The sequence below is a fragment of the Pristiophorus japonicus genome, chromosome 15 (assembly GCF_044704955.1).
Source record: "Pristiophorus japonicus isolate sPriJap1 chromosome 15, sPriJap1.hap1, whole genome shotgun sequence".
Lineage (NCBI taxonomy): Eukaryota > Metazoa > Chordata > Chondrichthyes > Pristiophoridae > Pristiophorus > Pristiophorus japonicus.
Genome location: NC_091991.1, coordinates 38685861 through 38713487, shown reverse-complemented (window position 1 = coordinate 38713487; position 27627 = coordinate 38685861). Strand labels below are relative to the sequence as shown.

At 40.6% G+C, this 27627-nt stretch overlaps 1 protein-coding gene and 1 long non-coding RNA gene across 11 annotated transcripts in view; one reads left to right on the top strand and one right to left on the bottom strand.

The window, feature by feature from the left end:
* LOC139280707 (uncharacterized) overlaps positions 1-25489 on the top strand; it is a 103483-nt gene extending 77994 nt beyond the window's left edge. Inside the window, exon 4 of the long non-coding RNA XR_011596753.1 lies at positions 25471-25489. This is a non-coding gene — a long non-coding RNA (uncharacterized lncRNA). The remainder of the gene's footprint in view (positions 1-25470) is intronic.
* ankrd26 (ankyrin repeat domain containing 26) overlaps positions 1-27627 on the bottom strand; it is a 185982-nt gene that overhangs the window by 79606 nt on the left and 78749 nt on the right. For 7 of the 10 annotated variants that reach the window (XM_070900319.1, XM_070900322.1, XM_070900320.1 and 4 more), the window contains 4 exons: positions 24582-25682; positions 20522-20814; positions 16706-16906; positions 2385-2412 (listed from right to left, as the gene is read on the bottom strand). In XM_070900319.1, the coding sequence (XP_070756420.1) occupies positions 2385-2412; positions 16706-16906; positions 20522-20814; positions 24582-25682 (1623 nt within the window). The remainder of the gene's footprint in view (positions 1-2384; positions 2413-16705; positions 16907-20521; positions 20815-24581; positions 25683-27627) is intronic. The other 3 variants (XM_070900325.1, XM_070900328.1, XM_070900327.1) reach the window with 2 other exon arrangements.

Genomic DNA, 27627 nt, shown 5'->3' with positions numbered 1-27627 from the left:
CAGAGTGGTGAGAATGTGGAACTCACTACCACACGGAGTGTTTGAGGCGAATAGTATTGAAGTATTTAAGGGGAGCCTAGATAAGCATATGAGGGCGAAGGGAATAGAGGATTATGCCAATAGAGTTAGATGAGGAAGGCTGGGAGGAGGCTCGAGTGGAGCATAAATGCCGGCATGGACTGATCAGTGCAGTATATTCAACGTAGACAGTTTAAGGCACGCCTGCCAATGGTGGGGCGAAAGAAATGGGGGATGCACAAGGAGGCCAGAGTTGGAGCAATGCAGAATTCCCAGAGGCTTGTAGGCTGGGAGGAGATTCCAGAGATAGGGAGGGGAGAGGCATAGAGGGATTTGAACACAAGGATATTGTTCAAATATGTAGAATTAAATGGTACGCCTTATGTACCAATGCATTACTGTTTAAACGCTTAATTACTCGGATTTATTATAGGTGATTAGATCAAAATCCAACCAAACATACACTGCAGAAGGATGATTCAAAAATGTGTTTTAGCAAAGTTGTTTCCACTTCACTGTGACATTCAAGTTGGCATATCAACATGGAACTATATAAGCAATTGGACTTCCACTGGCAGTTAGAAATTGAAAGCTAAACTCAACATCTGGGAAATTCAAACCTGAACAGATTTTTGGCCATAATATAAACATGATCTTCAACAATTCAGGCTGCAAACTCTTCTTTCCCTTTCTTGGCTGTCTTGTAATGTTAAGACATCAGAGGACTTTTTAAAAAGGGAGAGAGAGAGAAAGCGGGTAATTATAGATCGGTTAGCCTGACATCAGTAGTGGGGAAAATGTTGGAATCAATTATTAAGGAAGAAATAGCAGTGCATTTGGAAAGCAGTGACAGGATCGGTCCAAGTCAGCATGGATTTATGAAGGGGAAATCATGCTTGACGAATCTTCTGGAATTTTTTGAGGATGTAATTAGTAGAGTGGACAAGGGAGAACCAGTGGATGTGGTGTATATGTACTTTCAAAAGGCTTTTGACAAGGTTCCACACAAGAGATTGGTGTACAAAATCAAAGCACATGGTATAGGGAGTAATATACTGACGTGGATAGAGAACTGGTTGGCAGACAGGAAGCAGAGAGTCGGGATAAACGGGTCCTTTTCAGAATGGCAGGCAGTGACTAGTGGAGTGCCGCAGGGCTCAGTGCTGGGACCCCAGCTCTTTACAATATACATCAATGATTTGGATGAAGGAATTGAGTGTAATATCTCCAAGTTTGCAGATGACACTAAACTGGGTGGCGGTGTGAGCTGTGAGGAGGACGCTAAAAGGCTGCAGGGTGACTTGGACAGGTTAGGTGAGTGGGCAAATACATGGCAGATGCAGTATAATGTGGATAAATGTAAGGTTATCCATTTTGGGGGCAAAAACACGAAGACAGAATATTATCTGAATGACGGCAGATTAGGAAAAGGGGAAGTGCAACGAGACCTGAGTGTCATGGATCATCAGTCATTGAAAGTTGGCATACAGGTACAGCAGGCGGTGAAGAAGGCAAATGGTATGTTGGCCTTCATAGCTAGGGGATTTGAGTATAGGAGCAGGGAGGTCTTACTGCAGTTGTACAGGGCCTTGGTGAGGCCTGACTTGGAATATTATGTTCAATTTTGGTCTCCTAATCTGAGGAAGGACGTTCTTGCTATTGAGGGAGTGCAGCGAAGGTTCACCAGACTGATTTGCGGGATGGCAGGACTGACATATGTGGAGAAACTGGATCAACTGGGCCTTTATACATTGGAGTTTAGAAGGATGAGAGGGGATCTCATAGAAACGTATAAGATTCTGAAGGGACGGGACAGGTTAGATGCGGGTAGAATGTTCCCGATGTTGGGGAAGTCCAGAACCAGGGGACAGTCTTAGGATAATGGGTAGGCCATTTAGCACTGAGATGACGAGAAACCTCTTCACTCAGAGAGTTGTTAACCTGTGGAATTCCCTGCCGCAGAGAGTTGTTGATGCCGGTTCACTGGATATATTTAAGAGGGAGTTAGATATTGCCCTTACGGCTAAAGGGATCAAGAGGTATGGAGAGAGCAGGAAAGGAGGGGTACTGAGGGAATGATCAGCCATGATCTTATTGAATGGTGGCGCAGGCTCGAAGGGCCGAATGGCCTACTCCTGCACCTATTTTCTATGTTTCTATGTAAAAACAAGCTTCAGATAGAGTGTGAGAATGAGTTTGAAAGGGTGGATGTAAATCAGCTCTTTAAGCCCATTATAAACTCCAACAGCAATTCACTCAGTTCACTATGTGCAGTATAAATGCACACTGATGCATATACAATTTGTGGTGCATTTCTGCAAATGTAAATTAAGTATATTGTTTCATTCACAAGATGGATAGATTACCTTTTTACTTGCAGATGACTTGAAAGGTCTGAAAAAGATATTGAAAAAACAATGACAACATTAAAATTGAGGGTAACAAAGTTTAAAAAGTGAAACTGTTTTTGCCAAAAGATATTGCAAGTTATTTTGTTCATAATTTGGCATAGTGTTAATAAGACTTCTTCTAACCTGTCAGCCATGGTTCAGCGATAGCACCCTCTGAGTCAGAAGGTTGTGGGTTCAAGTCCCACTCCAGAGACTTGAGCACAAAAATCTAGGCTATATAAATGCATGTCTTTCTTTTTCTAAGAAAATTCACTATTTAAATAAAAAGGACTCAAAATTCCTTTCTTTCTTGAATGCCAAAAGCAAAAGTCGCTTGCAATGTTCCATAAATTACAAACTAAAATAAACAGAAATGCAAACAAATGAAATATGTAACTTCTGCAAATAGATTTAATCAGTGGCAATAAAGTAAAATCAACTATTTATAATGCATATGGAATTATAACCTTTTAACATATCTCAGGCAACGATCAAGCCACATAACTGGTATAAATTTTCCAATACATTGTTAATCCAGCTGTGCACAACTGTGTTACAGAATGGCGCAGGCGAATAATGTTTCAGTGACGAAGCATGTAGTGGAGTGTTGCAACACTTTTGGTAGGTGAGGAAGAGCCCCGATTAAGCAGAGGATGCAGTAAGTATGGGAATATGCCACCCAGAAATGATTGATGTCTTGAGGATGAGAAGGATCTGGCAGGAAGTGGGGGGGGGGGGGGGCAAAATCACAATTTAAGGAAGAGCACCCAAGATGTCCAATTTTAAATAGCCTTTATTCCATTTTGAATTAAAAGTTCTGTAATAGCTTTTAATCAACAGATCAAAATTACTTTTTGAACCAAGGTCAATTTGGTTTACTAATTTAAAATGCTATTAGATAAATCACAAGGATTTCCTGAGTTCAACTATTGGCTCATCATATCTGGAATTGTGCATCAAATAAATCCCAGTAGGCACAAACGTTATTATCCTTCTGATTACATTGAGAGAAACCTGGTTAAGTTAAAACTTGCGCATATATATAAATTTAGATATTTTAAAAGCATTGCTAATTGCATCATGAATGTAATGCCAATATGCTTCACTGAAAATCTCACTTCAAAAATAATTAAAAGAGTCGACGGGGATTATTTTACTTCAGGAGATTCTTCTGAATTCTGCTATATGATCATAATGGGGTTTATGCATTTTATTTCAATTCCAGTCAATATGCCTATAATTAAGGATGTTATGAGAAGAAACTACTGAATTCACTTTACTAGTAATGAGGACTTTGTCAAAATGGCAAAAAGGCTAATACAACATGTGGCCATGAACCTTTATTTCTCACTAACTACTGTGACAGTTGGAACTGGTGCTCTCCACTCTCTCTCCTGCGACAGTTGGAACTGGTGCTCTCCACTCTCCCGTCCTTATATATATCAGTAATTAACTTTTAGCATTGTTGTTGCCAATTTAAGTGTATCTAAGGGTTAAGTCATGGCAGGAAAGCTCGGACACGTGTTATGCTCCTCCTGTGCTGTGTGGAAAGTCAGGAACACTTCCGGTGTCCCTGACGACTACATGTGCGGGAAGTGTGTCCGCCTCCAGCTCCTGACGGACCGTGTTGCGGAGCTGGAGCTGCGGGTGGATACACGCTGGAGCATGCATAATGCGGAGAACGACGTGAATAGCATGTTTAGTGAGTTGGTCTTACCACAGGTAAAGGGTCCACAGCCAGATAGGAAATGGAAGACCAACAGGAAGAGCAGTGCAGGGAAGGTAGTGCAGGGGTCCTCTGCGGTCATCCCCCTGCAAAACAGATACACCGCTTTGGGTACTGTTGAGGGGGATGACTCATCAGGGGAGAGCAGCAGCAGCCAGGTTCATGGCACCGTGGCTGGCTCTGTTGCACAGGAGGGCAGGAAAAAGTGTGGGAGAGCGATAGTGATACGGGATTCAATTGTAAGGGGAATAGGATAGGCGTTTCTGCGGCCGCAACCGAGACTCCAGGATGGTATGTTGCCTCCCTAGTGCAAGAGTCAAGGATGTCTCGGAGCGGGTGCAGGACATTCTGAAAAGGGAGGGTGAACAGCCAGTTGTCATGGTGCATATAGGTACCAACGATATAGGTAAAAAACGGGATGAGGTCTTACGAGACGAATTTAGAGAGCTAGGAGTAAAATTAAAAAGTAGGACCTCAAAAGTAGTAATCTCAGGATTACTACCAGTGCCACGTGCTAGTCAGAGTAGGAATTGCAGGATAGCTCAGATGAATACGTGGCTTGAGAAATGGTGCAGAAGGGAGGGATTCAAATTCCTGGGACATTGGAACAGGTTCTGGGGAAGGTGGGACTAGTACAAACCAGACGGTCTGCACCTGGGCAGGATCGGAACCAATGTTCTAGGGGAAGTGTTTGCTAGTGCTGTTGGGGAGCAGTTAAACTAATATGGCAGGGGGATGGGAACCTATGCAGGGAGACAGAGGGAAGTAGAATGGGGGCAGAAGCAAAAGATAGAAAGGAGAATAGCAAAAGTGGAGGGCAGAGAAACCCAAGGCAAAAAAAAAGGGCCACATTACAGCAAGATTCAAAAGGGGCAAAGTGTGTTAAAAAGACAAGCCTGAAGGCTCTGTGCCTCAATGCGAGGAGTATTCGGAATAAGGTGGATGAATTAACTGCGCAGATAGCAGTTAACGGATACGATGTGACTGGCATCACGGAGACATGGCTCCAGGGTGACCAAGGCTGGAAACTCAACATCCAAGGGTATTCAGCATTTAGGAAGGATAGACAGAAAGGAAAAGGAGGCGGGGTGGTGTTGCTGGTTAAAGAGGAAATTAATGCAATTGTAAGGAAGGACATTAGCCTGGATGATGTGGAATACACGGTATGGGTGGAGCTGTGGATTTCCAAAGGGCAGAAAACGCTAGTGGGAGTTGTGTATAGACCACCAAATAGTAATAGTGAGGTTGGGGACAGCATCAAACAAGAAATAAGGGATGTGTGCAATAAAGGTACAGCAGCAATCATGGGCGACTTTAATCTACATATAGATTGGACTAACCTAACTGGCAGCAATACGGTGGAGGAGGATTTCCTGGAGTGTATTAGGGATGGTTTTCTAGACCAATATGGTCGAGGAACTAACCAGGGAGCTGGCCATCCTAGACTGGGTGATGTGTAATGAGAAGGGACTAATTAGCAATCTTGTTGTGCGAGGCCCTTTGGGGAAAAGTGACCATAATATGGTAGAATTCCTTATTAAGTTGGAGAGTGACAAAGTTAATTCGGAAACTAGGGTCCTGAACTTAAGGAAAGGCAACTTCGACGGTATGAGGTGTGAATTGGCTAGAATAGACTGGCAGAGGATACTTAAAGGGTTGACGGTGGATAAGCAATGGCAAACATTTAAAGTTCACATGGATGAACTTCAGCAATTGTACATCCCTGTCTGGAGTAAAAATAAAACTGGGAAGGTGGCTCAACCATGGCTAACAAGGGAAATTAAGGATAGTGTTAAAACCAAGGAAGAGGCATATAAATTGGCTAGAAAAATCAACAAACCTGAGGAGTGGGAGAAATTTAGAATTCAACAGAGGAGGACTAAGGGTGTAATTAAGAAGGGGAAAATAGAGTACGAGAGGAAGATTGCAGGGAACATAAAAACTGACTGCCAAAGCTTCTATAAATATGTGAAGAGAAAAAGATTAGTAAAGACAAACGTAGGTCCCTTGCAGTCGGATTCAAGTGAATTTATAATGGGGAACAAAGAAATGGCAGACCAATTGAACCAATACTTCGGTTCTGTCTTCACAAAGGAAGATACAAATAACCTTCTGAATGTACTAGGGGACAGTGGGTCTCGTGAGAATGAGGAACTGAAAGATATCCTTATTAGGCGGGAAATTGATGGGATTAAAGGCCGATAAATCTCCGGGTCCTGATAGTCTGCATCCCAGAGTACTTAAGGAAGTGGCCCTAGAAATAGTGGATGCATTGGTGATCATTTTCCAACAATCTATCGACTCTGGATCAGTTCCTATGGACTGGAGGGTAGCTAATGTAATGCCACTTTTTAAAAAAGGAGGGAGAGAAAGAGGCAATTATAGACCAGTTAGCCCGACATCAGTAGTGGGGAAAATGTTGGAATCAATCATTAAGGAAGAAATAGCAGCCCATTTGGAAAGCAGTGACAGGATCGGACCGAGTCAGTATGGATTTATGAAAGGGAAATCATGCTTGACGAATCTTCTGGAATTTTTTGAGGATGTAACTAGTAGAGTGGACAAGGGAGAACCAGTGGATGTGGTGTATTTGAACTTTCAAAAGGCTTTTGACAAGGTTCCACACAAGAGATTGGTGCACAAAATCAAAGCACATGGTATTGGGAGTAATATACTGACGTGGATAGAGAACTGGTTGGCAGACAGCAGCAGAGAGTTGGGATAAACGGGTTCTTTTCAGAATGGCAGGCAGTGACTAGTGGAGTGCCGCAGGGCTCAGTGCTGGGACCCCAGCTCTTTACAATATACATCAATGATTTGGATGAAGGAATTGAGTGTAATATCTCCAAGTTTGCAGATGACACTAAGCTGGGTGGCGGTGCGAGCTGTAAGGAGGACGCTAAAAGGCTGCAGGGTGACTTGGACAGGTTAAGTGAGTGGGCAAATACATGGCAGATGCAGTATAATGTGGATAAATGTAAGGTTATCCATTTTGGGGGCAAAAACACGAAGACAGAATAATAATCTGAATGACGGCAGATTAGGAAAAGGGGAGGTGCAACGAGACCCGAGTGTCATGGATCATCAGTCATTGAAAGTTGGCATACAGGTACAGCAGGCGGTGAAGAAGGCAAATGGTATGTTGGCCTTCATAGCTAGGGGATTTGAGTATAGGAGCAGGGAGGTCTTACTGCAGTTGTACAGGGCCTTGGTGAGGCCTGACTTGGAATATTATGTTCAATTTTGGTCTCCTAATCTGAGGAAGGACATTCTTGCTATTGAGGGAGTGCAGCGAAGGTTCACCAGACTGATTTGCGGGATGGCAGGACTGACATATGTGGAGCAACTGGATCAACTGGGCCTTTATACATTGGAGTTTAGAAGGATGAGAGGGGATCTCATAGAAACATATAAGATTCTGAAGGGACGGGACAGGTTAGATGCGGGTAGAATGTTCCCGATGTTGGGGAAGTCCAGAACCAGGGGACACAGTCTTAGGATAATGGGTAGGCCATTTAGCACTGAGATGACGAGAAACCTCTTCACTCAGCGAGTTGTTAACCTGTGGAATTCCCTGCCGCAGAGAGTTGTTGATGCCGGTTCACTGGATATATTCAAGAGGGAGTTAGATATGGCCCTTACGGTTAAGGGGATCAAGGGGTATGGAGAGAAAGCAGGAAAGGGGTACTGAAGGAATGATCAGCCATGATCTTATTGAATGGCGGTGCAGGCTCGAAGGGCCTACTCCTGCACCTATTTTCTATGTTTCACATCCACAATTTCTTTCCTTTTCAAGGTTCTTGGATGTGTTGTGCCCACCATTCCTATAATTTCCTGTTTGATTCCTTCCAATTAGGCTGCTGCCCCTCTCATCACCAAAATGGCTCTTATCAAAGTCAAGAATGGTATTCTTTGTCACTGTGACGCATTATTCCCTCCGCACACACCTTCACTTTTCTGCAGCATTTGAAAAAGTTGATCACATGATTCTTCTCCCAAGCATCTCCTGCATGTTTCAGACTTGTTTGTTTCAACTCTTGCCTATCCAATCATAGCCAGAATTTTTCCAATAATGGCTTCTCTTCCCACTCTCAGTCACTTCCAGAGACCTCCAAAGTCCTATTCTTGGCCCATCCTCTTTCCTGTCTACATGCTGCCCTTTGGCGATATCATCTGAAGCAATGGGGTTAGCTTCCACATATATGCTGAGATAACATCCATCTTTACTTCTCCATCAACCTCTCCATTGCCTCTGTGCTGTCAGACTGCTCATCTATCATCCTCCATGTAAACAATGGAAAGACCAAAGCCATCATCTTCAGCCCCAGCATAAACTTCATCCCCCTCCTGGGCACAGACTCAGGCTGAAACAGACCATTGCAACCTTAGCATCTTGTTCAGCGCCCAGCTTCTGACCTCATTTCCTGTCCAATACAAAAAAAGGCTGGCTAATTTCACCTCGAACATCACTGCTTCCATCCCTACCTCAGCCTCCTGCCACCGAAACACTCATTTATACCAGTCCATTTCGAGATTTGATTACTCCAATGCTCTCCTGACCTGCCTCCCACCCTCCACAAACCTCAGCTCACCCAAAAAACTGGCCCCCATATTGTATCCCAAATCATGTCACTCGCCCATAACACTATTTTCACTGACCTAAATTGGTTCCACGTGTACCTCAACGCCTCAAATTAAAAATTTGCATTCTTCTGTTTAAATACATCCATGTCTTCTTTGCCCCTCCCTATCATTAACCTCCGCCAGCCTTACAATTCCTCCCCCTTCCATGTACAATATGCATCCTCCTTTTTTCTTCTTAGGCAGTCCCTTGAATCAAGGATGACTTGCTTCCACTTGATGACTTGCCAAAAAGGGATGAGTTCAATGAGTTCACAGGTGTTTCAATGAAGGACCTAATATTCCAGGTCCCGAACTGCATATTGAAGGGTGGAAGATGCCTGTGCATGGATTTTGTTTTAAACATATGGTGGCCGTTGCACACCAGCCACCACACGGGCTTGACAGAGCTTGGTCTTGGTCCACTGGCAAGGGTTAACCAAGACAACTGGAGACCAGCTCTGCTGCACGGACCTAGCGCGCACACATCGCAGTGTGGGCTGGTCCGTGCTGCCCCTGGGCCCACGTCTCTTCTGGGCCCTTTCTTCACCCTCTTTTCTTCACTCTATCACTGGTGGGAATTGTCTCGCTATCTGGAATTACCTCTCTAAACCCCTCTGTTTGCCTCCCCATCTTCCTCCCCTCCTTTAAGACACTTCTCAAAAGTGTCTTTGATTAACTTTTAGGTTACCCATCCTAATATCTTCTGTTTTTGGCTTGGTGCCCATTTTCCTTATTCCACTGAAGCACCTTGGGAAGTTTTTCTACTTTAAAAAGGTAAAATATAAATGCAAAATAATGTTGCTACTCCTTTTATTTATTCTTGATATTGCACTTAATAGTATTTTCTAAAATTATTTTGTGCTTCGTATTTCTATTCAATTATAAATAAATGTTCTAATTGCTGACAAAACTCTAGTTTGTGTACTAATATTCACTATGTGAACAGCGTGTGCAATGTACTATTATACCAAGTTTTATCAATAAGCAGATTACTGGACATAGCATAGAATCATAGAAATTTACAGCACAGAAGGAGGCCATTCAGTCGATTGTGTCCATGCCGGCTATCAAAGATCTATCCAGCCTAATCCCACTTTCCAGCTCTTGGTCCGTAGCCTTGTAGGTGACAGCACTTCAAGTGCACATCCAAATACTTTTTAAATGTGGTGAGGGTTTCTGCCTCTACCACTCTTTCAGGCAGTGAGTTCTAGACACCCACCACCCTCTGGGCGATTCCCTCTAAACCTCCTACCAATTAATTTAAATCTATGCCCCCTGGTTGTTGACCCCTTTGTTATGGGAAATAGTTCCTTCCTATCTATTCTATCTAGCCTGGTGGAACCCTACTGGAAACAGCCTTCCAGTTACAAAAACATCCATCAATCATTACCCTTTACTTTCTGCCTCTGAGCCAAGTTTGGATCCAATTTGCCACTTTGCCTTGGATCCCATGGGCTTTGACTTTCATGACCAGTCTGCTATATTGGACCTTATGAAAAGTCTAGCTAAAATCCATATACACTACATCAAATGCACTGCCCTCATCGACCCTCCTTGTTGCCTCCTCAAAAAATTCTATCAAGTTAGTCAGACATGACCTTCCCTTAATAAATCCATGCTGACTGTCCTTGATTAATCAGTGTCTTTCTAAATGAAGATTTATCCTGTCCCTCAGAATTTTTTCTAATTTTCCCACCACCGAGGTTAGGTTGACCGGCCTGTAATTACTCGGTCTATCCCTTTTTAGCACAATTGCTAATTCTGAGGGTCACATAACTTGGCAAATTATTGAAAAACTACACCTCAGGATCATAGAATACAAAGTCCACTTACAATAACTGCTGAAAAGTTGTTGGGAGAAAATATTTTATAAAACACATTATTATAATAATTAGCAAAAAGCACTAATGTTAGGCCTGGATATTATGATGAAGTAGTACAGGACAATTTGCATGTGATGGAAAGGTGTGTGCAAAACAATTTTAACCGACACAAGGAAAGAAAAATGGACCAAGTAAGGTACTTAAATTATATTTTTTTGAATTACACAAATTAGGTTATACAGGAGAGAGATGATACTGCAGAAAATAATTGTCATGGTCCAAATTACCTTGCACGAACCCCCATTGTTTTAGGAAAATTTGTAAATAATAGGAGGGCTCCCATACGAGAAAGTTCTTACACACTTAGAAGTAATCACAGATCTTGAGTGTTTGGAAGGCATGGACTGTTTGGAAGTTGGAAGAGAATTCTGAACTTATTGTATTTACCTTTTATAGATATTTTATGATGTGTTATATGTTCACCATATTGATCGTGTACGTGCACACAATAAAACATGTAATGACAATAGTGTACCTATTTGCACATAAAGTACTAAATACTCAATTGAGTGCAAAATAATGCAGTCAGCTGCACCATAAACCTCAAAAACATTCACCAAGGCATTAACCATCATCATCCACTATTGAATTGTATTTGTGCCAGTGTTTAATGCACAAGAATTAGATAATGTTGTGGCTGTGGAAGCATAGTGAGACACTGCGATGAAAAGGTATTGCTTAATGAGTGCTCAGCTGATGGCACTCCTCAATTGAACCAGCTTTGAAACCAACGTTGTAGAGCAGTAGGACTAGACTGACGAGTGACTAGACTCTTTGCACACTGCAGTGAAAGGTGGTGTGAGTAGAATATATAGTCCATCCAGATATGTGGTGCCATATCCCACAAGTGATATTATGGTGGCTGTTTGTGCAATGAGTGTATGGCAACACTACTGGTGTCTATAGTAAGGACAACAGTTTATACAGGCCATAGCGAGCATTCTCAAGAATGTTCCCCAAACTATCGAGGAGGCCTTTTTGTCCAAAACAACAAAGAGCATTCAGGTATAGCTATAGTTTGCTTGGAGAATGGTATCTTGCTTGGAGAATGATACAGGTAACCATGAGGAGAGGATTCTATGCTCAGACACATCGGTACAATAGATGAGATTATGCCATCTAACAGTGGCATGAGCAGAATAGCACACCAGCAGCTTGCTAATCATGTCAGTGGCAGTTCTGTGCCAACACATAGCCCTGAAACATGACAATAGGCACTGTTTCAAATAGCAACGAGAGCATAATTGTACTTGGGCCTTCTACATCTCATGCAGTTCATTAGTTAACTGAGCAGCTGCCACCATTGCTATTCCCTGAACTAAAGGAATCTGAAGTTCAAGATGTACAAGATATAAATGCACCCCTACAACACAGACCCACTTGGCCAAAACAAGTAAAATTAATTTATTTCCACTATATTATTTTGTTGTTCAGATTTCAGACAGGAATGCACCCGTTATACAAAAGCAAGTCCAATATATGCAATTCTCCACAAAATAAATCAATAAAGGTAAAACAAATAGCAGTTCTGTGTTTGTAAATCTTTCCAATAGAAAAACAATAGTGCCTGTTGCACAGCTCCAAAGAAGATGTTTGACAATAAGAAACTTATGCACCTGTCTCTTTGGTTGCAGCAGGTTAGTCTGCTGCTGTTCTTCCATGTCTTGCAGCTGCTCCATAATCAAGCCAACTGGAAGACCGCTGTTCATGGCAATATTGCGCAGCATAGTGGGTAGCATTATAATTTTGGCAACCTTCTTGCCAGAATATTGCAAGACTTTGAATAATTGGTCCAAACATCTGAAGCCTTATTTTAGCTTTCTAAATGTCTGTTGAATGACAGCTCTGGTTCATTTGGAGTTCTAAGTGCATCTGTTTAGCTATTCTTTCCTGGGGTGCAGAGTTACCATTAATCACAGTTGCAAAATGTAGGCCATATTCCCAAGGAACAAGTCATCCATCCATCTTTTCTTCAAAGGACTGTGTCATATTAGATTGCTTCAGAATTTAAAAATCATGCAAAGCCCCTGCCATGCATTAAATTGAAGTCTATGGGATTAAAGGAGCAGTGGCAGAGTGGATTCACAATTGGCTAAGAGACAGAAAGCAGAGAGTAGTGATGAACAATTGTTTTCAGACCAGAGGAATGTATACAGTGGATTCCCCCAGGGATTCGATATTAGAACCATTGCTCTTTTTACTATATATTAAATGGAAAAAATTCAAATTATATCTGCAGGAGGACATAGACAGACCGATGAAATGGGCAGAACAGAGCAGATGAAATTTAATGCAGTGAAGTGTGAAGTGATGCATTTTGGGTGTAAGAATGAGGAGAGGTAATATAAACTAAATTTTAAACAGGGTGCAGTGACCTAGAGGTTCACATACACAACTCTTAAACATATGGTTCCTTGGCTTTATAAATACGGGCTGAGATCAAAAGCAAGGAAGTTATGCTAAACCTTTATAAAACCCTTGTTAGGCCTCAGCTGGAGTGTTTTGTGCAGTTCTTGGCACCACACTTTCGAAAGGATGTCAAGGCCTTTGAGAGGGTGCAGAGAAGATTTACTAGACTGGTACCAGGGATGAGGGACTTCAGATCTGTAGAGGGACGAGAGAAGGTGGGATTGTTCTTCCTAGAGCAGAGGTTAAGGGGAGATTTAATAGAGATATTCAAAATTATGAGGAGTAAATAAGAACATAAGAAATAGGAGCAGGAGTAGGCCATTTGGCCCCTCGAGCCTGCTCCGCCGTTTAATAAGATCATGGCTGATCTGATCATGGACTTAGCTCCACTTCCCTACCCGCTCCCCATAACCCTTTACTCCCTTATCTCTCAAAAATCTGTCCATCTCCGTCTTAAAAATATTCAATGACCCAGCCTCCAGAGCTCTCTGGGGCAGAGAATTCCATAGATTTACAACTTTCAGAGAAGAAATTCCTCCTCATCTCAGCTTTAAATGGGCTGCTCCTTATTCTGAGACTATGTCCCCCAGTTTTAGTTTTCCCGATGAGTGGAAACATCCTCTCTGCCTTGTTGAGCCTCCTCATTATCTTATGTTTCGATAAGATCACCTCTCATTCTTCTGAACTCCAATGAGTATAGGCCCAATCAACTCAACCTATCTTCATAAGTCAACCCACTCATCTCTGAAATCAACCGAGTGAACCTTCTCTGAACAGCCTCCAATGCAAGTATATCCTTCCTTAAACTATACGCAGTACTCTAGGTGTGGCCTCACTAATATCCTATACAGTTGTAGCACGACTTCTCTGCTTTTATACTCTATCCCCCTTGCAATAAAGGCCAACATTCCATTTGTCTTCCTGATTACTTGCTGTATGTGCATACTAACTTTTTGTGTTTCATGCACAAGGACCCCCCCCAGGTCCATCTGTACTGCAGCACTTGGCAATTTTTCTCCATTTAAATTATAATTTGCTTTTCTATTTTTTCTGCCAAAGTGGATAACCTCACATTTTCCCACATTATACTCCATCTGCCAAATTTTTGCCCACTCACTTAGCCTGTCTATATCCCTTTGCAGATTTTGTGTGTCCTCCTCACAACTTGCTTTCCCACGCATCTTTGTATCATCAGTAAACTTGGCTACGTTACACTCGGTCCCTTCATCCAAGTCATTAATATAAGATTGTAAATAGTTGAGGCTCCAGCACCGATCCCTGCGGCACCCCACTAGTTACTGCTTGCCAACCGGAAAATGACCCATTTATTTCTGTTAGTTAGCCAATCCTCTATCCATGCTAATATATTAATCCCAACCCCATGAACTTTTATCTTGTGCAGTAACCTTTTATGTAGCACCTTATCGAATGCCTTCTGGAAATCCAAACATACTACATCCACTGGTTCCCCTTTATCCACCCTGCTCGTTACATCCGCAAAGAACTCCAGCAAATTTGTCAAACATGATTTCCCTTTCATAAAACCATGCTGACTCTGCTTGATTGGAAAAGCATAATTCAAATGTCCTGCTACTGCTTCCTTAATAATGGACTCCAGCATTTTCCCAATGACAGATGTTAGGCTAACTGGTCTATAGTTTCCTGCTTTCGGTCTGCCTCCTTTTTTAAATGGGAGCGTTACATTTGCAGTTTTCCAATCTGCTTGGACCTCTCCAGAATCCAGGGAATTTTGGTAGATTACAACCAATGCATCCACTATCTGTGCAGCCACTTCTTTTAAGACACTAGGTTGTAAGCCATCAGATCCAGGGGACTTGTCCGCCTTTAGTCCCATTAATTTGCCGAGTACTCCTTCTTTAGTGATAGTGATTGTATTAAGTTCCTCCGTCCCTATAGCCCCTTGATTATTCATTATTGGGATGTTTTTAGTGTCTTCTACTGTGAAGACCGATACAAAATATTTGTTCAATTTCTCTGCCATTTCCCTGTTCCCTATTATTAATTCCCCAGTCTCATCCTCTCGGGAACCAATATTTACTTTAGCCACTCTTTTCCTTTTTATGTACCTATAGAACTTCTCTTACTATCTGTTTTTATATTTCGTGCTAGTTTACTTTCATAATCTATCTTCCCTCTCTATTATTTTTTAGTCGTTCTTTGCTGGCTTTTAAAAGTTTCCCAATCCTCTGGCCTTCCACTAGTCTTGGCCAAATAAAGAGAAACTGTTTCCTGTGTCAAGAAGCTCAGTAATTGAAGGACAGATTTAAGATAATTGACAAATGAACCAGAGAGGCGATGAGGAAAAATGAGGATCTTTACACAGCGAGTTGTTATGATTTGGAATTTACTGCCTGAAAGGACCGTGGAAGCAGATTCAATAGTAACTTTCAAAAGGGAATTAGATATATACTGAAGAAGGAAACATTTGCAGGGCTCTGGAGAAAGAGCAGGGGACTGAAACTAATTGGATAACTCTTTCAAACAGCCGGCACAGGCATGATGGGCCGAATGACTATTATTCGATGGTTCTATGATTTGCTTCTGGTGGTGGAAAAGGGACCATCTCGTGCTACATGCTCTGTGGCAGAACATTTGAGTACAGTGACCTTTAATGCCACTGATAATCCTATGTGGATGGTTGACAGACCCTGCAGGTCACAGGTGTAGATGGCATATTTCAATTGCCACCTCCCTGTGCCTGTTCACACTAAGGAAGCAAACTCTGGTGGTAAATCCACTGCCCAGAGAAGTCACTGGTGTTGTCAGTTGTAAGTATATTATGGCTTTGGCAGTCACGGGCCCCTCTGTTGCCCTCCTGTGTTAGCTGTGGCTCAGTTGGTAGCTTCCTTGCCTCTGAGTCAGAATGTTGTGGGTTCAAGTCCCACTCCAGGGACTTGAGCACAAAAATTGGAGCGGACACTCCAGTGTAGTACTGAGGGAGTGCTGCACTGTCGGAAGTGCCGTCTTCCGAATGAGATGTTAAACCAAGGCCTGTCTGCTCGCTCAAGTGGACGTAAAAGATCTTATGGCATTATTTGGAAAAAGAGCAGGGGTGTTATCCCCGGTGTCCTAGCCAATATTTATCCCTCAAGTTGGTTGCCATGTTTCCTACATTACAACAGTGACTACACTTCAAAAAGTAACTAATTGGCTGTAAAGCGCTTTGGGAATTCTGGTGATTGTGAAAGATGCTATAAAAAATGCAAGTCTTTCTATTTTTTTCCTGCTCCATGAAAATAAACCTACCAATGACCACTGCATTTATGTTATGTTGTAGAAAATGACTTTGTACCATGCACTTCTATGACTGTTTTGCTGATGCCTCAAAATCCTCCCTGATTAAAACAGGTCTGAAATGTCGCAAAATACTCACTTTTTAAATGTTGCGTTATTGTGTATGAGGTTCCATGATTAGCATTTAACAATAAGCACAAAAAATGCTTTTTCTCAGTCATTCAATTTTGGAGGTATGAATCTTCAGAAATGTGGTAAGCATGGACAAAGTCTGTTAGCAAAAGTTCTATTAGTTTTATTTTAAAATTCATGTCTATTTGCTAAAATCAGCATAAACAGGAATTTCAGCCCAGAATGTCCTGCTCTTCAATATCAACATTTAGAATATAAACATTAAGTACCTCACTTCATCTTGAGACATCTCACTTGTAGTACTGTCATCAAAGGCAGATAAGGCATCCCCATTCATTGCAGATATCTGTTGTAGTTTGACCAGTCTCTCAATGCTTTTCAACTCAATGCTTTTCAACTCTTGATCAGCTTGCTTTGACTGATTACGTTGATGACTTTCATAATTCTCCTCATGTGAGCCCAAGACAGTCCTTTAAATAAAAATGTTTAACTCATATATATACTCGAGTGGATCTCCCATGATGTTTGCTCATGGATTAATATGGATCAGGCCAAGAGGTGTAGCTTGCAATTTAAAGCGTGTACACATTTAAAACAGTCTGTTGATGCCCCAACAGTCTGACGTTCTTGGGTAGGTATATTATATGAATAATAATTAAGTAATTATGTGAAACATTACATTTGTCTAAAAAAAATAGTATTAAATCAGTAGTTAGTTCTCAAAATCCATCAAGGCTATGAAAATTTGATGTTTTGTAAAATAAAAAAATGTAAAAGTAAATGTTAAATAATAATTTATGTGAACTGTGAATTGTTTATTAAATGCTATATTTTTCTTGACAATATCTCTTACAATTTTTGCCGGTCCAATTAAATCTTGACCTTTTCTAAACAGGGAAGTTAAGCAAAGTTGAATAAATCCTTTCATTAAGTTTGAACATATAAAAATATTACTGCTCTCTGAATTATTGTGATATATTCTGTCGAAAGTGCCATGAAGTGCAGGCGTGTGGATGGATATTGTCGTCTCTGCTGGTGGAAGTAGGTGCACGCCCAGGTCTAAGTGGTCACTGAGGCCTGGAAGGGTGGATCATGCAGCATGGGTGGAGGGTGTGAAGAGAAGAGAGAAGCTGTTAGGACAATTGGAAAATGGGATGAGTACACTTTTGATATTTTCTGTGAATGTCTGAATATTTTTGTATATTGATTATGTTACTAGGGCAAGTAGGTAACTGTCATGGCAGCGATGTCTTGGAGAAAATAATTATCTCCCCCCCCCCCCCCCACCACTCCAATATAATTTTGCAGGTTTTTTTTGCTACAATTTATTGAGGGAGAATGTATTATGGCAAGGGGAGGAGGCAACCAATTAAAAGTAGAGAAACATACAGGAAACAATTTAAAGAAAAAAAATCAGAAAGGGGGTGTACATAGTTAACTAATTAGGAAGCGGAAAACTGTCACGTGTTCAAAACAGGTACCATACTCAAAATAAATTCCAGATGTTAGAAAAGTATTAGATAGATGAATATATAGACACACACACACTCAAACGCATACACACTCAGATCCAGGCATACAAACTTACCACTGTTTACTGATTATTTGCAAAAATACTTTTAGTAAGTATATATTAAAGGTTTTTGCTGCTGACATATGAATTAATATTGGGTAAACTTAACCCTTTGATTGCCAGCCGGTTCAGAAAACTTTTGTGTGCCAAGCCAGTTAGTTCACTCACTGTCATGCTGAAACAAACACCATCACTGTAATTGCAGTATTGAAATATCAAGATAAAACGTAATTTTTGCAATATTACCCTCAAACGACTCTATTAAGCACTTAAATAAAATTTTGAGAGGATTGGTACAGTGAGCTCCACATTGGTTCAAACTCAGCCTAGACTGATGGAATGAAAGTCTCCTGTGTCTACTGGTGGTAAAGGGAATGGGACAAAAATTGTGGGTAGGGGAGTACCTCCAGAGTATGCCTCCGACCCACGAAAGGAATACACATCTAACTGATGACGATGAGACTGTGAAAACTTGTGGTCTGACGATGTGAGGCGGATGGCAGCGTAATGGCCCACGGATCCCAGGCGGTGCGATGTACCTGGGATCACGTGGGCCTGGTCTTTCAATCACAAAACAGAATTTGATCTTAATCATTTCTGAAGGGAATGCCGTAATAAGATTTAATGGAATCCCGCAATCAGATTCAAGTACAATTTACAGGATTGGAATTTAATTCCTAATTAGCTGCATTCTGCTAACCTCACTAAAAATGTAATTTTTTGATCATTTTCGACATTGTTAAAACTCTAACCTGGGCCAATATTTGCAGAAACGCATTTGATAAAGTGAATGTGTACAATTTCCAATATGAAAATGTTTAAATCATGCCTGAAGTATCCATCCCCTTAAGCTGATACAGTTTGATCAACCATAACATTTCCGTACCCAATTGCTGGCCAACCGATGGTCAAATAGCCCAACTCTGACAGCAATTCCTTTTTGTGGGCCATGCAGATAGCCTGTCAATGTGTATGTTGACTGACCGTAAATTCAGGATTTTACGCCTATTCAAGCTCAGAGTACACCGCCATATCGACCACAAAATCCGGGCCAATATGTAAAATGAGTTTCTAGAGGGAATGGGTGTACACTACAAATATGTTAGAATTACACCCAAAATGCTAACTTCTTTCTTCTCTCCAGACACTGACTGATCTACTGTATTTCTAGCATCTTCTGTTTTGCAAAATTGCTCCTAATTTGGCACACTCAGAGGCCACAGGAAGGCTAGTGTGAGAAATGGAAACCATGTCATTAGTGCAGTAGTATTGGGGTTGAGACATATTAGGGCAGTGTAAGGGACTTTACTCTGCATCTGGCTATGGTACATCTGATCTGAGGGTACTTGATGCCGACACTGGTGCCTAACATGGGAAGAGTTCTATTCCCCAGCAAAACAAGTATCATCATCATCATAGGCAGTCCCTTGAAATCTTGCTTCCTCTCCAAAAGTGAGTTCTCAGGTGACTGAACAGTCCAATTCGGGAATTACAGTCTCTGTCGCAGGTGGGACAGACAGTCGTTGGAGGAAAGGGTGGGTGGGGAGTCTGGTTTGCCGCACGCTCCTTCTGCTGCCTGCGCTAGCTTTCTGCATGCTCTCGGCGACGAGATTCAAGGTGCTCAGCGCCCTCCCGGATGCTCTTCCTCCACTTAGGGCGGTCTTTGGCCAGGAACACCCATGTGACGGTAGGGATGTTGCACTTTATCAAGGAGGCCTCTAGAAACTCATTTTACATACTGGCCTGGATTTTGCAGTCGATATGCATTCTGCTCATGGTATTGTTTTAGCACAATCTTATTTTCTTTCTCACTCTATCTCTTGTTTTACATTTTCCCCTAAATGCTCATATAAACAGATTATTTTTGTAATAAAACACAATATTTAGAATCTATTTATTTCATCTTCTTATTGACGCCCACTGCCCAGATTTAAAGGTCGGTCTTTTGTGACTTGGAAGTCAAATCATAGACATGACCTTTTCAATCTTTGACATTTAAACATGTAAACTTTGGAGGGGCATGCAAGTACATGGAACTTGCTGCTAGCTTTAATACCACAATAAGTGTACATTTCATTTTAAATTTTAAAAAAGTCATTATCTGCACGATCTTCTTGGCTTATAACTTTAAATAAATTCTTTGTTATGCAGCACATTACATCAATATAGTGCAAAATTACTATAAAAAACACAACGTATTTCACACAATAAAACTGACTTTGTGAAGTGAATCTGTACGAGTTCCAAATTTTGTTGCTCTACAATAATAAATTATACTAGAAGAATCATCGTTTTGCAAGATGGCATCTTCAGCGGCATGTTTAAAGCACAAAATAATTAAATACATACGGAAGAGAAAATGGTTACAAAAATAGTGAGTTTAACTTCAGCCGTCAAGCAATTAGTCATAACATTTTCTCCAATATATGATGCTATATACCATAAATATTAAATGAAAAAGGCCCTTATTACGTTTGCCAAACTGTCAAAGCATATAGAACAATGAACTCACCCTTTGAAAAGAGGTTTTCTTGTTCTGTCTTTATTAAGAAAGTTTTCCCTTCGTTTCTCTTTATTCAACCTTGTGGTTACATTGGTCTGCAGCTGTACAGAAGAATCCCCATGTCCTTTAGTCAATTTCAAATCTATTCTTTCATTAATTTGTTGCTGGATATATTTTTCAGCTGTTGGTTTCTGCTCTATATACCAATTGTCCCCATCTTTTCCTGCTGCTTCAGAAATGCCTAATTCATCATGTCTGTTTCTTTCTCTATTTTGAAAATTCTTATTTTTTTCTTCTTCAACCTGAAAACATAAAATAAGATTTTATGATCAATTAAGTCTCATTCAGTAGCTAAAATCAGCATTTAAAATATTACTAAAACAATGTTACTGTTGCACCCAAATGAATAAATACTGAGATTGCAACAGAGGATTAAATCCATAAATTTACTGCACTTTGCAATCAATATATATCCATATCTAGAAAATACTCATAAAAATCACAGCTTTTCATTTCCACTTTGTTCAATGTACAGTAAATATATTAGGCCTGAAATTGGTGGACATACCGCCGCGGACTGCCGACATACTGCCCAAAATCACGAAATTGATCGGAAAATACCAACATACTGCCCACATACCGCCCGACGGGAAATTCATCAGTGACATAGCGCCGGGCAGTATGCATACCGTCTGCCCATGCACAATGTCGATATACCGCCCAAATTTGCCAAATTGATGACTTACCACGGATATATCACTGACCGCCCTTTTCCAGGTTTTAAGTTGATCTTCAGTCGGCGGTATGCATCTTCATCTGTGAATTTTAATCGGTCATCCCTTCAGTCTCTCCCCTCCCCACCCCCCCCACAGTGATCTCCCACCAAGAAATGATCTCACCCCTAAGTAATGATCTCAATCCAAATAGCGATCCCCCCGCCCCCAACCCAAGGAGTGATCTCCTTCCACCCCAACCTCAAGTAGCAATCTCCCCCCAGGAAGCAATCTCCGCCCAAGAAGCGACCCCTCCCCACCACTTACCTGCACACTGCTCAGGCTGGCAGTCTCTGTCGATTCTGGTCTGTGTCTCTCGGGGGGGGGGAGGCGGAGCTTCACAGCAGCATGCGTGTGCATAGAACTCGGGACCCGAAGATTCCCGAGTGAAAAGGACTCACCACTCGCACACCACCAGCTGCACTCCATTCTGCCTGCTGCAATCTGCTCGGCATACCGCCGAGAAAAAACTGATGAAAATCGCGCACACTCTGCCCCAGCTGTACCCGCCAGTATGAATCGACATACCACCAGCATACCGCCGAGAAATGGCACCCCCCCCACTCCACCAGGATTTCAATGCATTAAAAATCCAATCCAAGAGCTCAATTTTCCCCAATATTTTTTTTTGGAGTAGGCTGCTTTTTCTGGCCTAACTTAAAAATCACCAGTTTTCCCAATCAATTTTCACCAGCGTTACGAATTTTTTAAGTCAGTTTTTTTTTCCAGCCAAAGGGGGCGTAACCAGCCACCTACACCACTTCTGGCCATTTAGGGAAGTTTGGTCAGGTGAGAGTTACTCCAGTTCTGATTAGGCCAGCGCATGTGGCCTGTCCTGAAAAACCTTCCTTAGAGTTAAGGAAATCGGCGCAGGTAAGGAAAGCGGCACAACAGATGCCCAAACACACTGAAAGAATTGAAAAACACATGGCAGCAACTTACCTCCAACCCCGCCCGATTCCATTCTCGGTCCCTTATTTACACATACAGGAAGGCTGCCGGTTCCATTCTCAGTCCCCGGTTCACACACACAGGGGAGGGAGGGAGGGAGGGAGGGAGAGAGAGAGAGAGAGAGAGAGAGAGAACCGGCAACTGAGAATGGGACCGGACTGGACAGCCTTCGGGTGGGATTGGAGGTAAGGTGGTGCTATGTGTTTTTCAATTCTTTTAATGTGTTGGGAGGTGGCTGCATGCTTCACTTTGCAGTCTCAGCTCGCATTGTGACCTTGGTTACCATGGCAGCCCAATCTTTTTGACGCAGATCAAGGCTCCACCCCCCTCGGGTTAGGCCAAGGCAAAATTAAGAGATCCAACGGGGAAACTTACAACACTTTTTTTTTTGGTGTACTTGGGCCACAAAAAAATCAATCGGTTATAACTCCAAGTACGCCAAAAAAATGCTTTGGGGAAAATTGAGCCCCAAGTAACCATCTGAGGATTTTATTTCATGAATGTAAAAAAGTAAATGATCTACAAATGAGGCTCAAAGAATTATTCTATATAATGAGGTCTTGTAATGTATTGGAGCAATATTTCACAATACATATTTATCATGTGGACAAGAAAACAATTGCCTTGAAATTATACTGTGAAATACTGTGCAACACTTAACGTGTTCAATTCAGATTTCCCTCTTCATTATTTTAGCAAAGACATTAACCTGTTTAAAATAAATTTTTCAAATGGCTCCAATTTCAGACATACATGCTAAATGTTTCTACACTAGATTCCAACATTGTAATTTTAAGTCCTATTTTAAATATTTTTAAAAATGGAGTTTTCACTCGGGGTGCAATAGGCAAAATGCACCCAGAATGTGGACACTGCGCTGTTTTTTTAAAAAAAGGTGAAGTTACGCTCAAGGTTTGGTGAAAACTCATTGGTATAAGCCCGAATGTAAATTCTCCCATGAATCAGCACAATCAAGTAGCATAAATCGATCGTAGTTGATTAGTGAACAGGGTAGATACTTGGGCATAAAGTAGTTATGGCCGCAACTCACTCGCATTTAAAATTCTGCAATTATTAACATTATTTCATTTGATGCTGCCCAGATATCTAGGTGGAAATCATGAAGAAACGCCAAGCCAAAATGTCTGTGTGTGTAACACAGTGTTTCCAATAGTAATAATGTTCTAAGTTCTATTCTTTTGATAGCTGCAAGTTGCCCTTTTGTGTCAGCATATCAGGAAATACTCAACTTTGAGGGAAGCTATTTAGATAGTGCTTTTACCAGCCACTACCGTGCACAACTAGGGCTATGAGTGTTATTTTCACACTTATATCTTTATTTGTATTTTCTCTTGGTTGAAATAATTTGATGCCAGGCAAGGTGAAAACATTTCTATATGTATTATAAAACAAAAATAAAGCATCAACCTAAGTGACAAATCAGAAAAGCAGAATGCTTCTGTGCATTTTGTCATTTAGCCTGAAGTGAAAGGGTTCGATGATGACATAAAAAAAAGTAATTAACTTTTATCTCATGAAAGAACATTGAAAAGGTTAAATGACTGTAAAGCTGAAAACATTTAGATACCCAAGATGCAGTATGTTGAGTATACACAGATTCATTCAAATGCATAAAATATAAATATATTTAATAAAGTCACACACACACCTGCAGTAAATTTCTTTTCATGCCATGCTATCATCACTCACTGATTTGTCAAATAGCAGAACTTTTTGAACAAATTATAGTGGCATACAGCATGCAAACTGTACACTGCAAAATATTTAGTATTTTCCTGCCACAGAGCAGTGAAATGATTTTTCTGTAATTTCATAGATAAGCAACAGAGTTCACTTTATATTGTTAAAACAGAATATATTTAAATGTTGGCAAAGAAATCTTTAATTTTGGCATAGTTAATTTGGTTTAGAAATAATTACGGTTGTGTTATTACCATCGAGAACCAATAGATTTACCGTTGAAAGAAAGTAACCAATTATCTAAATGTGGATCAGAAGCATGCAAATACCAGGTCAATCAATTATATTTTTTACACTGCATTCCCTTTATTGTAATTCAATTTAGTGCAAATCACCTTTAATTAACTCAACTACTAAAAGCTTGTACTGCTGAAAAAGGAACATTTTTCCTATCTCAGCACAATTGGCGTGCAACAAATTGTAAGCACATATGTATTGAAAAGTCATACATCACCTGGAAACCTATTAATTTTAATAGTTTCATGCACACTACTCCCCTTCAAAGTAGTTGAAAGGAGGAAAACGCTTCAGGCAAAACAGGATCACTTGCACAAATAATGGAGGATTATTAGGGAAACTTCTACCTCTTTCTGCAGCTGCACTTTCTTTTTCTCCAAAGCCAGGAATACTACTTTCAGCATTCCTACCTCATTCTTAAATCGCTGCATATCTTCCTCTAGCTCTTCATCCAAGTAAGGTTTAGCAGCTACTACAGAGGCCAACTGGAGAGCTTTTGGATAGTGCTCCAAATCATCCACTGGTGTCTCGCGATTTCTTACATCAAGATGAGAAATACACCTGGACATAAAACCTTCACTTGTTGTGGATGAAAACGCAACCAATTCTGTACTGTGTTTCAGAGTTTTTTCCAAAGAAGCACAATTTTTATCAGTACTTACACTATCATCAGTACCAGAGTGCACTTTAAGAGAATCATTGTCTGCAGAGTCTAAATCAGTAATATAACCAGCAACATAAGCTCCTCCTTCTTTTAGGATGGACGATTCCATTTTTTTTACATGATCTTCCTTAGTTGTCTCCCACTTTAACTCACTAACTTTCTTAGGTGCACAAGTATGCTCCAAGCTCGTTTCATCATTATTTTCTGCTGCTTTTGATTCAGGCACTTTAGAGAGTGTTTGCTGCTCATCTCTTGCATTTGTTGGCCCTGTACTAAAATCTTCTGATTCCTGTTGCTCTGGAATTAGATGAAGTACTCTGCAGTCATATTCATCATATCTATTCTCTTCTTCTAACTCGTCTTCTAAAACAGTATCTTCATTATTCTTTAGAGCGGCAATTACAATTTCTTTATTAGATTCACTGCTTGAGTATTTTCCAGAACAATCTTCTGAACATTCCGGAGCACTTGCAGCATCCTTGTTCTGTTGAATTTCTTCAAACTTTTGTTTCAGCTCAGCTGTGAGGGTTTCTAGATGTGACGTTATTTCCCTTTTTTCCTTTTCAACCCAGACTTTCGCATATCGTTTCTCCAAGGCCATTCCAGTCTTTTCATTTACCTCAGCAGCACTCTCACTACTATCAAAATCAGGCTCTTCATTCAGGTATATTGCTTCAGCTTTCTGATGTGATAGCAAAACTCCCTCATGAGTTTGATTTTCAGATTGTGGGCATTCAGTGGACAATTTATCATCGATATTGGTTGTTTCTAAAATATGTTTATCCTTTCGAAAGCATGCGAAACAGGTAAAGAGAAATCAGGCATCATAACCAACAAAAGATAAGCACGCACTGGATTAAGCAGAAAAATATACACTTCCAAAGAATTTTTAAAAGTTGTACATTAGATTAAAACATTACACATACAACATATTTCAGTGACAGTAATTTGCAATAATTATCTCATGTCCTGGGCTTGAGGTACCAACAATAAATGTGTGATCATGACAGACAGACACACAATTATTCGCAGACAAACGTCTAATGTTAAATCAGAGAAATTCAAGAAGTACCTCACATTATGTGATACTGGGAACTGGGTTCCAATGTTCTTCAGTGGGTTTGTAAAATTTATACTGACATGTTTAAATCCAACAACATATTGTATGTGATATTCTGTCATTACAATTATTTGCCAATAAATTTCAGCTAAATGGAACATTTACTTACATTACCCAATGGCCTCCTTCCATAGCATTAGACTGTACACTTACTTTCATACTAACAGTTTGGCTGCCTTTTTTATAGAATACATGTAAATTATACATGTGGAATATTAGTCATATGGAGGTGGTGGATTACTTTTTGAAACCACATATGGTACCAATATGTAATAGTTTAAGCCATTTTCTGCCAAACCTATGTTTTCCCTATTTGCAATTATTTAATGTTTGATACACTATCCATCTTTGAAGAATAGTAAATCAAAACTTTGTCCAATAATTTGCCCATTCAAATTGAACTCTCAGTATTATTTCATACTTCTGCATTGAACTTATCTGTGTCCATATCAGAGTTCGGCAGTTTTATCAGTCTTTTATGTTGATAAATCACTACTGAATAAATCCATTATATCATCTCCAACTTTGAAAAATTGTTTTAAGTATATTACTCACTAAAATTAAGTCAAAAAGTACTTGAGATGAGTAAATACTATTTTTAATCTGTACAGTAAAATGTGTGAAAGTAATCACTCAATTATGTTTTTACCCCAAAAGTGGAGAATATCTTGACAATAGATGTAAATGTATACTTGATTGTTATGCGATTATCTACCAGAACTCATTTTGTAATGTTTCAGTACTATAAGATAGTCCCCAAATAAACAAAAATTGACAAACCTAAACATAATAAAGCTATGCAATTGCACCTGAATGATTTGGAACTTGTGTATTTCACACTCAAGACAATGCCAAAAGCACACGGTGCAGATTACCACGTCCCTAATATTAGATACAGTTTCCTCCATTTTATATTTAAAAAATTGTAAGAGTACAAAATGAAACCAAGGAAAATGTACTCCTGGATGAAACCCTCCATAGCAAAGATAATAATGTGCCTAAAACAATCAAACATCAATAAAAATGTTTAAGTATTTATGGCTGGATTTTACGAACTTCAGTGGGTCCGTGGCAGGCGATGTTGGTGGCGGGTCCCGACCCTGCTGTTGTCCCCATCCCAGCCTCTGAAATGCTTGTTAAGCCCACCTAGCATGTTTCCAGGCCAATTAGAGGAAGCGGGTCCTGTGACGTCATTTGATGACGCATCATCAACCAGTTTCCTTAAAGGGACTATGGTCAACTTTCTTTTGACATTTGTGCTGTCAGTGTTCTACAACATTTAGGTGCTGCAAACAGTCTCTCCCATGTCTCCCTCCATATGTTTATGGAAGGAGTCTCTGCCCATGGGCAGAAGAGACCTCCCAAGGAGATCAACGCAGCCTGGTTGCACATTGCAGAGGAGAGCACAAGCAGGAATGTGGTCAGGAGGACCTGAGTGCAGTGCAGCAAACGTTTCAATGATCTCAGTAGATCACTAAACGTTAATACAAAGCCACACTCAACCTTATCCTGTGTGCCTTGAGTGTTATATACAATGTTCATGTAAAGTTTCTGTTAATGTGGTGTCAAACATTGAAACCTTTATTTTCAACACTTTGCATTCTTGGAC